Source organism: Stegastes partitus, unplaced genomic scaffold (genome assembly GCF_000690725.1).
Source record: "Stegastes partitus isolate 25-593 unplaced genomic scaffold, Stegastes_partitus-1.0.2 Scaffold314, whole genome shotgun sequence".
Taxonomy (NCBI): Eukaryota; Metazoa; Chordata; class Actinopteri; family Pomacentridae; genus Stegastes; species Stegastes partitus.
Window position 1 is genome coordinate 429,406 of NW_007578045.1, and position 14,692 is coordinate 444,097.

The following is a 14,692-nucleotide window of genomic DNA, read 5'->3' on the forward strand; positions in this document are numbered from 1 at the left end:
TCTTGCTGCGAGGCAACAGCGCTACCAACTGCCCCACCCTGCAGCCCTGAGTTCTATTTGACCTCAGCAGTTTAAACCTCCAGAAAATAAAATTGTTACCCAAGTTTATATATAAATAGCCCTTTAAATGAAACTGAAATAAAAATGTCAATGACTTATTTAGAGGTGTTAAATGCTGAATGGGGTCAAATTGACCCCAAAGATAATAGGAGGGTAAAAAGACTGTTGGGTAGATCCACATAAATGCATTCAAAACCCAAAGTTCAGTTGCATGACCAAACTCAGAGCGTGATCCATCCCTGCAGCCCATCACGCCTTGATAATGGAGCTGCTTCGTCGTTGTCCCTGTGGTGTCTGTGCAGGTCTCCCGAGGTATGCTAGTCTGTGGCCCCATACAGACTGGTCAGCAGGATTCAGTGGTTACCTTCATCTCATTAAAATCACTACCTGTGTAGCTCGATAATTGGTTAAATAGTTTGCAATATTTTACTACCATGTGAAATATTTATTTACAGTTTCAGAATCATTGCCAGTATTAGCCATTATTTTTCCCACTCTAGTCCTATTTAGGTTACTTATTTTTATTTTCAGAATGCATCACACTTATAACTTAAATAGCTGGCCAGAGAATTTCCTTTGAAGTTGATCAAGCTTTATTCTATCAAACATTTTTGGTTATTTTTTTGGTTAATAATTTCGTGATGACACATTTTACAGCCCTATTAGTATCTTTGTTAGAAAATAAAATGTACTGCTAGATCAAATTACGCAAAACCAGGAGAGCATATTGGACAGTATGCACACATCTGCTGACCAGCCCATCTACAGCGTTAACCCGAAGCATCCAAACTGAGCAGTGTCAGACCTGCTAACTTCATCTGGGATTCAGGCCAAACAAGGAACCATACAGACATCTGGCAATTCCTACTCCTTGTCCCACCGATTTGATTTGAGGAAGGTTGTTTGCAAGCCCGACATCCGCCTCAGAAACGTGACATCTGTAATCTGAAATCCGACTGCAATCTACTGGACAGTTTTGTTTTATTATGCAAGTTGCCACAATTAAAAATTAAACCCTAATAAAGTCATGTTTCCTTTCACTTTTTCAGGCCAGTGCAACCTTTTAGTACATACTTTGTCCTCCTTTTAAAAACTGCTTTCCAAACACATTAAAGCTACTACAGAGCATGCTATGGATAGAGTTTTTATTGCTTCCTTTTGCTCTACTAGCAACATATTGTGGGGACAGCGCTGTGTACCAATACTTCCTGTCAGAAAGAAAGACAGCAGGTTTTGTCAAACAGATTTACACTGTCAGGATCACAGATGTGTTCAAAGGACAGTGTATTCGTCATGAGGCAGCTGTGTTGAGTTGAAAATGTCATGAGGCAGATGTGCAGTGCACAAGATTGCAGACTTGCTGTCTGACTCACAACAGATCTGGAATGGTGTTAAAATGTAACGTATTCACAATTTTTACTTCACTTCCCACATCTTTACACCAACTTCTAACAAACACTGAACAGGCTTATTTAGTGCTACGCTGTAGTTTATTCATTCATACAAATTCAAATTCGATGTGTGTTATTGGCAGCCAGCTACAGAGAAAAGCAGGCCCTAAAGGTACTGCATCGATGAACCATAAAATGTTCCCACCATTCAACCACATAGAAAAGACATACAAAGTAATTGCACAGGTTGATGTACGTTTGACGTACATTCGGTTTCCCTTTTAACACTGAACTATGGGGAAATGTTTGGAATATAAGGCAGGGGGATAAATAACTTCTGACATAGCCAGAATTGTTGATGGAATGTGGGTTTCAATAAAGATTACAGCAGGATTCTCTCCTCTAATCTTACTTTGAAGTGTTCGTTATGACAAATATTCGATTCCTACACTTGCAACAAATGCAATCAACTACAGTACAAGAAAGAAATAATTTTGGAATGCATAACTATGGTATTCATAAGGCATATTTGGCAGTTTTTTTTTTTTGTAGTGTCCGCAGTCAACCTCATCTCAGACGGACGTTCCTTCCTTCAGCTCCACATACTCTCCCTTAAATAGAAATTATGAAAATTGGTGTCAAAATATACAAACACACAAACATTCTGAACTTGCATATGTGTATGTGATGTTTATCAGTATTAATTGCCTCACCTTGCCCTCCAGATGCTCCTGTAGTGTTCTCACTGTGTCTCTCTCTTTGGTCAACTGCTCCTGAGTGGCTTTGAGAAGCTGCTGGAGCTTGGTCGCTGCCTGCCCCAGATCTTTGGACAGCTTCTTCTCTTTCTCCAGGCGCTCCTGTTTCAACAGCAAACATGACTTTGAAGCACCAAGTGAAAATGTGGATAAGGTCTAATATTAAAGAGAAATTAAGTAATCATAAATAAAAATGAGCAAACACAACCTGTAACTACAAAGCTGTAAAATATATCAATATAAAATTAAAGTTCACAACTTGTATTATTAAATGTTACATCACATCGTTGTCTACCAACTCTTCTTCTGTTTACAACAACTGTAAAGTTTTTTTTTTTTTTTTCTTTCTCAGCACTAGTTTTCTTTAACGGCTGAAATATGGACATGAGAAACAAACAAATATGGCATAAAGTAAAACCAGACTCTGAAAAAGGATGACTTGAAATTGAATCAACTAAAAACAAAGTAAAAGCTATTTTTAGTTACTTTAATGGTACAGTTGGAGAAAAAGCTTTCTTAAGCTTGAAATAAAAATAAAAGGTATTCATCATAATTAAATGTTGTCTAAAGTTAATGCCTAAAGTGAATTTGTTTACGTTACACATCCATCTATGCAATGGCAAACCCCCAGCAGTGTAATATACTTACACATACTACATATAGTTATCATTGTCTGTAAGTCTAGAAGGTTTTAGGCTCGTGCACAGTCTTGAAATTCTTTAGATTTTTTTTTCTGTTCTGAGAGTTGCAATAAACAATGTTATCTTAACGTACCTTGAGCTGAGCTACATCTTCAGTATCAGATTGTGGCGACTCTGCAGAATCCTTTAAAAGATCCAGCTGAGCCTGAAGTTCTGCTACAGTCTTCTGGGCCTGGACGTGGACAACACACCGTTATTCACCGAGAACTGATTAGTAATCCTTTGGTATACAATGAAAACAAAGATAACAGCTCCTGCCTGCTCAAACTCTTCTGAGAGCTGCTGCCTCTGAGCCACCTCCATGTGCAGTTGGTCTGTTGTTTGACTGAGCTCACCCTGCACCTGATGGCAGACAAATACACGTCCACACACTATAAGTACAAACAGACTACTTGCTTGCACAAACGTGCGTCTTCAAACATTTTTGTGTCAAAACAGCGGTGCTGCGCATACACACACAAAAGCTGCTCAACTTGTGCACCAAGTTAGTTTCCTCTCACACTGTTTGTGGTGAAAGGCTAAAGTCAAACACAAAACTTCTATGCTGTTAAAAGTATCTGAAAACAAAGGAGAGGTGGGCATGCCGACAAAGCTGAGAACAGCAGTGGTTAGAGTTAGGTTCATTCAGTCAATGCATACAGTGGTTAGCATTTGTAGCCGCACAGTCAGAGGAGTACTGGACAGACTGGAAATACAGCCCTTCATTATCTCTGTCATCTGTTACTCAGTATCCGTGTTCCATAGCGACATCCTTCATTTAAGACGTTGGTAAAACCAGATGTGCTGCTAAGCTAAATCAAAAAGGACAAATCAATGCCAAATGTGGATTTTTAAATCAAATCAAACAAAGCACATTTGAGAAGCATTTACAAAACAAACTAATTGTAACAGAAGGGATCTCTGAAGAACTGTCCTAGTAACTGTCCAGTCCTCTCCGACAGGACGGGAAGGGTGCTCTGTGACCTCTGCACCCTGACCTGACTGGGTTGAGCCTCAGCTGGGCCATTCTGTTCACGCTGAGCCCGCATCGTGATCTCGCCCAGCTGCTCCCTGACCTGAAACAGGAAGCCGTCGCCAGTCACTGGTTATGGAACCGCCATCCACGAATCCCTTTCGTGTTTACACGTCAGCAACACTCATCATAGGTGGTTGTGTATGCGAAACAGGTAAATCCACAAATTCCATGGCTTATGACACCTCATAAATAACATCCCTCCCTCTCACCTTACTCAGTCAGGTAAATTAATTTCTGCATACTGTTGTCTACAGAATGGGAAAGCAGGTTATGTTAGTAAAGTCACCTGTGCAAGTTCCTCCTTGTGTGCCTGGGCCTCCTTCTGGGCCGAATCCAACTGGGTTTGACACTCTGACAGCTGCAGCTTCAGCTGAACATGGAGCACAGCATAGAAAGGAACAGATGTTATACAAGTATTGTTCTGAGAGCAGCAATAAAGGTTTAAGTGTGTGGAATGTCTCTTGGACTTCATAGAAAACACACAAATATATGTGTGTGTTTTTAGTTGAGCATTTTATTACTTAATAAAAAAAGTAAATGTTTAGTAAAAACTTATCAGTGCCACTAATGTTGCTGTAGTGTTTTAAACTGCGCTCCTACCTGCTCTATCTCCTCTGATGCCACCTGGTAGTCGGCCTGCTTCTCCAGCTGCGCTTCCAGAAGCATCATCTGCTCCTTCAACTGCAGAGACGACCAAGAGCATAGAAAAACACATTTTAACCCGCTAGCTTGCCTTGAGAGATGTTTTAAAATGAGTACAAATATCCCCACCTGATCTACACTTTGGTTTTCTTCCTCCAGCTTGCTGACTGTCTGCAAAGCCTGGTGTTGTGACGAGAAACAATTAGGTTTTGCAAATAATGTAAGGGAGCCTAAACAATGATTTCAGAGAAGTATAATAACCTACTTCCTTCAGCTGCTCCTCTGAATTAGCCATCTTTGACTTCCATACCAGCTCTTCCTCCTCCACGCTCTTCTGCAGATGTTTCAGCATTCCTTCCTACAGCAGATTAGAAACGAGTATGAGTGAGTTCTACAAACTTATTTTACAATCTTCCACCTTATTATGAATAAAGTCACTTACTGTCTCAGCCAGGACTGTCCTATACTGCTCACATTCAGCCTGTAAGGTACCATGGCTCTCCTCCGCCTCCTTCAGTTTCTCAAGCAGCTCCTGAAACAAACCGAACACATTGAGAACTTTTTCTGCCAAGCTAATTCTAACCACTATATGGCAACTGTATAAAACTGTGACTTACTGGTGATGCTGTGCTTGACTGAGACTCCTGGCTCTGCTGGCTAAGAGCCTCCTGAGCTTTCTGAGTAAATACTTGTAACCAGTTAGACTAAATGAAGAGAAAAAGAGATTGATGTAAAAATGATTTACTATACCTAAATATGTTGAATTAATTAGAATACAAGACCCTTCATCATTTCACAACTCATCATGTGAACTCCCCCTTTTTCCTACCTGCTCTGTCTCTACAGGTATCTGTGGGAAGAGTGTCTGGAGAGTTTCTTTGGTTTCTGTTTGAAAGGCTGCCAGTTGTGTCGTTGCGTTCTGTTAAAGGGACGGATGACATAATCAGTCAGGAGATTAACAGTAAACTATTCTCAATTGATAAACCACTAATGTGCAAAAAGACTCTTACTGGATCAGTGGCCGTCTTTTCTTTTGCTTCTCTCAGTTCCTCTTGTAGTGATGTAACAAGGGCATCCTTTTCAGTCAGACTAGTACCAAACAACACAAAACAGATCTAAATGATAGACCTAATAATATCTGAAACTCATCTTTTCCTATGCCAAACTGATAAAACAATTAGTGTGTTAAGGGAGAATAGTTTAATGTCTTACCTGTTCTGTAGTAGTGTAAGCTCTGAGGAGCTCTCAGACTGCTGAAACAGAAAGAACATGCAATAAATTACCAAGATATTTATTTGTCTTGTGGGATTGTGCTCTGGAAGTGGAATCATGCACATAAAGAGGAAAGCTTACTGGTGTGTTCTTAAGTTGCACCATCTCTTCTTTGAGGTTTTTAAGTTCATCTTGAAGTGATGTGATAAGGCTGGCATCCTCCCTACAGAGACACACAAGTAATATAGAGATAGACTTGTGTCAGTCATCAGAGGGCCAACAAAAGGTGCAGCAAGCCTTTAAGATTTGAGTCAAACAGACTGATAATAAAAAGTACCATACCCCTTATTTCTTTGCTCAAGCTCAGCAATAGTGTTCTCCTGTTGCAAAAGCAGATTATTTGTGATCAGCAGTGCCACAGTTTGGTAATAAAATATATATATATATTTGCCATAAATAATTGACACTTTATATTTTATTGCAACACTTACAGCAGCTTCTTGCTTTGTCTGCAGCTGCTTCAGTTCCTCGTGAAGTGTGTTCAGCTGGGTGTCTCTCTCCTGCAGGCTGTAAAAGGGACATAGTATTAAAAATCAGTAAATAAAACGGCTCTGGAATTCATGTAAATTCTGGAGAAACAACGCTCAAAAACTTACCTGAGCTTTAGATGTTCCAGTTCTGCAGTATTCACCTGGTGAATAAACATGGATAAACCTTAGGGGTGATGATATGTGGTCAAATTTCATAAAGGTCAATCTGAAAATAAATGTCTTACCCGTTTGTTGTCATCCTCCTCTTTGTTCTGACTGGCCTCCAACAGTGAGTTGATGGAAGCCACCTGCTGCACGAGCTGGCTTTTCTCTGCTTGTGTCTCCTCCAGTTGGCCAGTGAGGGCTTCCACCTGAACAGAACGTTCCGTCAGGTCTGCCTCTAATTTCCCAATACGCACTTGAAAATCTGCAGGGACAAAACACTTTGTTTTTACATTGTCTGATGAAGCAACTGGTTCCAGAAAACATTTTTCCAAAAAAAAGTCCAATGTCCAATGTCTGATAACCATTTAGACCTTGTTCTCCCATTCTCTGACCTGAAAGTGTGCTGGTTTCCTGCTGGGCTTTGTCCAAAGTGGCCTGCAGGCTGCCGTTTGTACTCTGTGACGTTCTCAGCTCCTCACACACCTCCTCCAATCTCCTCTGTAACGCCTGCTCACTCTCTGCATGGCTGGCCTGAGAAAGAAATCCATCGAAACATGTCAAACAGCAGGGGGCAGCAAAGATTCACCAAATTATCCAACTCAGTAGCATTGATTCACAGACCAAGAGCAGTGCATGTGGGCTGTGTCACATCTCTCTTGTGTATACTTAAATTCCTACACATTTAGAGAAAAAGACTGTTCACGAATAATCCACCTCAGGTACAATTAGACTATCCTTTCGCTTGAGGTTTCGAAACAAATAAATAAAAGATAGTTTATCACTATGTTAAGCAGTTCCTCTCAAAGAAATGTCTACCATAAAGTGCTTAGAGCTTAAAGAGATTTTAAGATATTCAGCCTGCCTTTCACGAAGGCAGAAAACTTTCATCACTTGTCTATTGCATATTGATTTATGGCCTGAGCCATTACATAACACGTTCAAAGAACTTAAAATGCTGGAAAGGATGGAAGTAAATGATTAAACAAAATGAACACTTGACTTTCAGCAGTTCTGACTCACTTGCTCCACATAACCAGTAATCACTCAGACCAACTACATTTCATTAGTGAGAGAGGCAATGTGGGCCAGTAGAATATAGAAAATCAACAGTGTAAGACAGAAAAATGCAGTTCCGGTTTGAAAGTCACGTGCTGCAAAATGGCATCAGACGGCTCTGTACATTTACAGCCAATTACAGCGTCCTAGTGAAGAGAGATGCTTGGACTTGCACACATTCCAGCTGGTGGGGAGAAGCATTTTCCCTGCAGCCCCATTATTGTATGGCTGCATTCCAGCCTAGCCCTGGGCTCTGTGATTACAAGGCAGTTAAACTTCCCATAACATTAGAGGGTCGGTCCATAGGTGGGAAAGGTCTAGGCCTGCATTTTGTGGATGCTCTGTGACTAATAAGCGACTGAAGCAGGATTATTTTGAAGACCTAGAATAAATTTGGTTCTAGATGGAAACCTGATAATGTCTGATTTCATTTATAATAACGATGATGTGGTGCCACCAACCTGCAGCAATGAGAGCTGCTTTTCAGTCGTGGAGACCTTGGCCTCCAGCCCTTTCCTGATGTGCTCATCAGCAAGCAGACTTTCTGACTTCTCTCCAAGTTCCTTGGTTATCTTTGCGCATTCCTGTCGCAGCTTGGCCAGCTCTGCATTTTGTCTGAGCACAAAATGAAAGACAGAGAGTGAGGAAGACAAAGGGACAAATGTTGAGGACACTTGCCTTTCAAATATATAAGTCAACATTCCGGTTTGCTAATACAGGCGTATTTCTGAAATCGTACACACTACACTGAGGTAAAATGCATGACACTATGGATCCTTGATACTGAGTTTCTGTACCATTTCTGTGTTAGTTTTTGGAAAGCACTCACTTGCTCTCAGCTTGACTAGTAGCTTGGTTGAGGGCGTCACGAAGAATGGAGTTCTCCTGCTGTAAACGAGCAAGCTGGGCATTGGGACCTTTTTCCAGTTGGTCCTGCAGGCTTAGGATCTGGAGTAAATATAAAATGTTTGCATTATTAACCTTGCAGCTAAACCTTGGACAACTGTTCAGTCTTAAATGCTTCTCAGGAACACTGGATTTCAAGAGTAATAAAACTGCATCTTCACGTCTAAGAGTTGTCAGATCACCTGAGGGCCAATAAAGGTCAAGAAGCAAACATAAATACATCTATCTGAACTTTAAATGTATTTGTGTATAAGAACTGACCTTTGCATTGAGCCTCTGGGTCTGGGCTACATGGTCCTGGTAACTGGCCTGCATGCGAGCTTGCAGAGCAATCATTTCTTGCTCTCTCTTACTCAGCTGAGCACTCAGTCTCGTCTCCACGCTGGCAACCTTGGACTTCTCAGCAGACAGCTCCTGATCAACAGACAGCACAGTCAGAGAGCAGATTCACTGCAATGTGTCTGATGCCAAACATGCCAAAGAGCCAGCTCAGAGCAAAATATCTCCCCAAGAACTCTCATGAAATCAAGAAAAACATCCACATTCCCACTGAGGATTAAATATTTTTGAGGATATTGCGGCTTTTCCTTTGGTGCCCCAATAAAATGATGATAACAGATTCTAACTTAAAGAATGCGATAACACCCCATCCTTATCTTGAGCACCACCCTTAATGTTCACAAGATATCTTAAAATATACAACACAGACTAAGATGATATTTGATAAGCAAAATCATGCAACCCAAAGGACTGATTTTGACTTTAAATGCACTGCCACAAATATTATGGCTGTATATAATGAAAAGTAGTGAGCTCCTTGCTTCTAAAAGGACATAGTTTGTATAATTTGGCCACCTTGTTAGCTTTCCTCTAGTGCCACCTTCAGGACAAAAGACAGCTACTGCAACCCAAATGTCAGTTCACATGCATGTACAGGAATTTAATAGGAAGGATCTAAGAACTGCTAATATTTTCGGTCATGTGATGAGTATTAGCCATCATAGCTATAGACAAAACAATATGTTGTGGCGGGAACAGTTTTTGAGACATTTTTATGTCTAACCTTGGTGAGCTCTCGAAGACGGTTCTTTACCGCTGAACCATCCTCTTGTTCTGCCGCCAGCTGTTTCTCTCTCTCCTCCAACTGCTTCTTCAGCATGGCCACTGGGTCTCCTTTCTGAGTGGCCTAAAAACACAAACACACACAGAAAAACAGAAAAAAGTATTCGTCTCTCTTCAAGTCCCCCTTTGAAGTCTTTTTCTTTGACATTGCCTGTAGTGTCCCGTACCATGTGCCAGGTGTCCTGAATGATGCCAACTTTCTCAGACAGGATCTCGATGAGCCTGTGCGCCTCTCCCTCGCTGAACACCATGCTGCTGATGGTGGACACCAGAGCCTTATAGGGCAGGTAGAGCGGAGCATCAGCAGAGTCCACCGCTGCAACTGAAGAGGCAAACACAAAATGACACAGCAGAGTTATATAAGGAATTTATTCAAAACCAAAACAGATTAAAAAGTTTTTAAAGCTCTCACAGGGATGACTGAATGCTCACACTGCCATAGAGAAAAGAACAAGGTTGCGACTGGTTCTTTGGGTCTGGGGCCCTGGGCAGTTTCAGATGGCAAAATGATGGGGCATTGTGGCACCAGGCGGAGACAAGCCTTAGGCAAAGGAGAAAACCAACCCCCCCTCTCTTCTCATTGTCAGAGGCACTGAGAGGCTTTGTCAGCTAACAAAACAGGGCAACGGTGTTTGGACAAGCTGGCGTGCTCTATGCCCTCCAGAGCCGAGTGCCAGACATTACCCACCACTGCCACTGGCACTACTCTCCATGGGTACACAGCGAGAAGTTCATCAGTACTGACAAGTTATTCCTGCCTTAGACTGTGACTGTACGTGTACCCAACTCAACTGTGCAGACATGCCTCCATTCTCACTTCCAAACATTAAAGTCCATGTGCAAACACCAGTGTTATGGCTAATGTACTTCCTGCCTGGACGCCATTTCCTTCAGATCAAAGGAGAAGGCTAATTTTAGCAATCGTGGTTCAAACAACAATATTATTGGACAATAGCGTTGCTGATCTTTGATATGATGGCGAGAGGGGCTTCTGGAGAAGAGTGGTTTGCTGAGGCGTCGATGTGGTCGAAGTCACAGCTACAGGTCATGCATGAAAGCAGACCTGTGCAAAACAAATGGGAGCAAAAAGTGACTTGTGTATGAGGAAGGAGATTTAGCAGTGGGATTTTAAAAAATGAACAATTGGCCTCTTTTAATCTCTATTTTTTGGAAAAAAAAACTTCTCCTAAATCGTAGTGAAACTGTATAACAAAACTGTCTACAATGTACTGACAGCTGACACAGACAGATGGAAGGCTACCAGTGTGTCGCTTCCAGAGGCATGTCCTGCCATGCGCACATCATCCATAGATTTCAGCATTCTGGAAACTGTTATCTTTAACAACCACTTCAATACCACAGAAATAATACGGTAAGATAAAATAAAATTGTAGCTTTTCACAAAAATACATCTAGTATACAATTACAAATGCAAAACAGTAGGTGCATTTCTCTAAAACACATCTGCTTACCAGGCTCAGTCTTTTTCTTTGAAGCCTTCTTCTTGGGCTCCTGTGCTTTTGCTGCAACAGCAGGAGCCTGCTGAGATCCCACTGGGGGCACAGCCATCACTGGGACATCTTTAGTGACAGCCTCCAGCACTGGAGCAGTCTTGGCTGGGGCCGGTGCAGACTTGGCTGGAGCAGCAGAAGACTTGGCTGGGGCAGGGGCAGATTTGGATGTGACAGGGGCAGATTTAGCTGATGCAGGAGCCGCAGAAGGAGCAGATTTGGATGTGGCGGGGGTAGATTTTGCTGACACTGGGGCAGGAGCAAGCTTGGCTGATGTAGGTGCAGACTTAGCTGATGTCGGGGCAGACTTGGCTGGGGCAGGTGCAGGGGCTGGGATGGTTGCTTTGGCCGGGGCAGATGCAGGAGCCTGGTTTAATGTAGGTGCTGTGGCGGACTTGACTGGCGCAGGAGCAGACAGGATTGGAGCTGCCCGGGTTGAGGCTGGCTCAACCTTTGCTACCTTCTTCTTCTTTTTGTCTTTAGGTGAGGGTGCAGGTGAGGGCTCAGCGACAGGTTCAGCAGCAGTCTTGGCCTGCGTCTCTACCGCCACCGGGGCTGCGGTTGGTTTAGCCTCAAAAGCAGGGATCGGTTCAGGGACGGGGGCAGGAGCAGCGTCTACAACGGTTTCAGCGGCAGACTCATTGACTCCGTCCAGTTCAACATCAGCCTCAGCAGCCTCTTCAGCTTTCTCCTGCTCTGGGATCTTACCATTGGGCTTTTCATCCTTCTTCTTTCCACGGCTCTTCTTTTCAGATACCTTCTCCTTTTTCTTTTTATCAGGGCGAACAGACTGTATCTTACCCAACTCTCTACGTTGCTTGGCCAGGGCCTCCTCATAAGAGGTCTCCTTCATGGAGAAGGTGGAGACAAGGGCAATCCCGAGAGCAGAGATCACCATGAATCCACCAAATACCATAATCCCAAGGGTCTGGGGGTCATAGATATCCATTGTTTAAATTTAGTAAACCTAAAAAGAGAGAGAGTTACTTGTCAACACAGGGAATGACTAAAAAGACTGTCGACGACTCAAAAACAGTGATTCCCGCATATAAAGAAATTTTCATATAATAATTGATACAAAGCCAAAATCTTCTGGGAAAGCAGCTGTATTTAAAAAACAAAACAAAACAAAAAAACAAAATAAACAAAGCAAAAAACAGCTGAGGAGATGATGAATGCTGCATGGAGAATAAAAGCAGCTTTTACCTCCAACAGCCTCAAGGTGTCGCTGTTTCAACTTTTATCTTGAGTCTGCCTGCATACATACACAAGGCAGAGCAGCAAATCTTATCGGCAAACTGTGAAGCAAATAGTTGCAGCTCCAGATCCACGTGTCACACAGTTTACAGGCTTCAGCTTCAGATATAGCATGTGTGATCATACGGCTCAAACTCACCCTGATAATTACAGCTTTTACGATGACAATTTTCTGTGTACAAGAAACTATACAAATTAAAGTAAATAGATTGTTAGAGTCTTATCTAACAATTGAGTTTTTCACTTTAAAAACACGGATTTGGACTATTGCACCACTGTTACAATACAGTGGTCCACTTATGTAACAGATTACAAACAATACATTCAATTAAACACTTTAAATATTATTTTAAGGCAGTGACAGTAACTCAAACCATACAGGTTAAAAATGGTTACAGGCAAAAATGGACAAAGTACACAAAGCTGCTGCCAACATTTCCAGAAGTTGGCTGGTGGTTACTCTTAATTTCCTGCTCTGTAAAGACATCCCTTAAAGGGTCTTTCAGCTATCTCTTTAAGGCGCCTGTCACAAACCAGAAGATTTAGCCTGCAGGGCAATAAAGTTGGCTGGGAGTAGATGGTGGAAAAAACAGTCTTTGATTCACTCTTGCAGCACTGTCAGTTATATCCTTGGTTATATTAAGTTAGGAATGTTATCCTATCAAAAATACATGAAGGGAAGAAAAAACAATGTGTGGATCTATTGTTTTAAAATATACCAAAAACATGAGATTGTAGAGGACAAACTGCTGAGTAACTCGAGCACAATCAAAAACAAGAGTCCAGAGTCCCTGTTCATTGCAGGTCCTAAAAGCTTAAAGGGAAGAGATTGTCCAGCCTCCTGATCTGTGATTCACACGTCAGTGCATCTCAACTCAGACTGAGCTGAAGAAGAGGACTTTAAGAAATCTAACTCCGGCTGACTTTCTGAGGATGGAAGTGAATTTTTAGACTTCATAAAAATCTGAGATTATTGGATGAAACTTTGTGGTGTTACACACGATATCTCCTTTAAATCTAGAATATATAACTTGCACTCAGAGGCACCGAGACTTCTCCACCAAGAGCATTCAATCATTCAAAAAAAGTCTTCACCTGAAATGAAGATCTTAACTTTATTATTCCATGAAGGTAACATATGTGAACGGCTACAGTTTTTTTTTTTTTTTTTGGAACCTTCCTTTGCAGATCTTTCATTACTTGTAGTTTCTAAGTAAGGGTAGGCAACATTTACACAATAACCACAAACTTTTTATTCCATACTTTAACACAAGCGCATTGTTTCCATGAACTTCCAGCATAGTTTATTTGAAGCTAATGATAAAATTATACCGAGAGCTCTGGTGAAAATGGACTCGAAGGTGTAAGAGATACGAAGGAAACCCAACATCGTTATTCGTGATGACTGCATTAAAACAACGAAACCGTGTGCAATCCTGGAATTATTTTATGGGATATGATTTAAATCATTACTTCCCCAGCTAGCATCGCAGCTAACGGTATGAATCAATGAACTTGGCTAACGTCCTGCACACTGAGCGTCGGTTTCCGTTATAAAACTGCGCTACAAAAACCTATTACAAAACTGCAAACCAAACAGCCAAGCGAGAGGAAAAGTCTTAAATAAATTTACACAACTTTAATCGTGTGTCTTTCTGTACTCGTAGTTGCCTCAGAGGTTAGCGGTAGATAGCTTTCCGAGCTAGCTAACGCTCGCTCAATGAATAAAAAAATTCCAAGAATCCCACACTTACCTCGCCGCTGATAAAGCTACGTCTGCTCGCTTCAAAGGGAACGAATTGAGGGCAAAAAGCTTCGAGTTGTAGATGAAGTGACTTCTGGGAAAAGCTACCTAATTGTCCAGCTATCTAGCTAACTTGCTTTTTTTTCCAGTGCTCTCTCCCCCTCACTCCGCTGGAGAATCCGTGGTCTGCTGTGAAGTCGTGGCACTTCGAGCTGGCTAGACGTGCTGGCCCCGTGCCCCAGATAGCTGCCATAAATCCAAGAGCTCTCTGATTGGCTGAAAGGCGCTCAGGCCGGAAGTGGAACCGCTGGGAGTTGTAGTTCTTCTACGTGGATGAAAAACGGCTTGTACAAGTCGGACCGTTCTCAAACAAAAGCGGTTTGTTTAAAACACGGTGAAACTCTCGCGAAAGTAAAGGGCTTTCGTGAAACTTTTCAAGTGGGCTTGTTTCGAGAAACTTTGAACATTTGAAAGAGGGCAAGTTTTTACGCTCCACAGATGGTAAGAACTGATAGTGGAATACAGGAGTGCTTGTTTGCAAAAAAAAAAAAAATCCTCTTTGGTTTGAAAACGATGTCATTCCAAACCATCAACCTGTATCATAAAGCCACGTGTACTCTTCCTT

General features: G+C 41.9%; 1 protein-coding gene across 3 annotated transcripts; it reads right to left on the minus strand.

Moving 5' to 3' along the window:
- Window positions 1-1,190: 1,190 nt before the first annotated feature.
- Window positions 1,191-14,265, minus strand: rrbp1a (ribosome binding protein 1a). Of its 3 annotated transcripts, none has more exons than XM_008283481.1 (27): window positions 14,078-14,265; window positions 11,028-12,033; window positions 9,723-9,877; window positions 9,497-9,619; window positions 8,695-8,847; window positions 8,357-8,475; window positions 7,989-8,142; window positions 6,864-7,002; window positions 6,552-6,733; window positions 6,433-6,467; window positions 6,268-6,343; window positions 6,119-6,156; window positions 5,918-5,999; window positions 5,777-5,814; window positions 5,575-5,653; window positions 5,394-5,483; window positions 5,182-5,268; window positions 5,007-5,096; window positions 4,830-4,922; window positions 4,694-4,744; window positions 4,523-4,603; window positions 4,209-4,292; window positions 3,885-3,962; window positions 3,166-3,249; window positions 2,981-3,079; window positions 2,165-2,308; window positions 1,191-2,062 (listed from the first exon to the last, which is right to left on the minus strand). In XM_008283481.1, the coding sequence occupies exons 2-27, from the start codon at window positions 12,013-12,015 to the stop codon at window positions 2,024-2,026; spliced, it is 3,381 nt and encodes a 1,126-aa protein (XP_008281703.1). In that variant the 5' UTR covers window positions 12,016-12,033; window positions 14,078-14,265; the 3' UTR covers window positions 1,191-2,023. The 3 variants fall into 3 exon arrangements, with proteins under 3 accessions (XP_008281703.1, XP_008281702.1, XP_008281704.1); XM_008283480.1 differs by having other exon boundaries at window positions 5,777-5,817; XM_008283482.1 differs by lacking the exon at window positions 3,885-3,962 and having other exon boundaries at window positions 5,777-5,817.
- Between the last annotated feature and the right edge of the window lie 427 nt (window positions 14,266-14,692).

Bases quoted from the DNA above. Each gene is read 5' to 3' on its own strand.
- rrbp1a (XM_008283480.1), bottom strand. From the start codon at position 12,015: ATGGATATCTATGACCCCCAGACCCTTGGGATTATGGTATTTGGTGGA. The intron at 3,963-4,208 runs GTGACTTTACTA...TTCCTGTTTCAG, and splicing joins ACAAGGAGGAACTTGCACAG to GTCAGGGAGCAGCTGGGCGA. The intron at 3,250-3,884 runs GTCAGGGTGCAG...GTCTGCCATCAG, and splicing joins CTGAGGCTCAACCCAGTCAG to GTGCAGGGTGAGCTCAGTCA.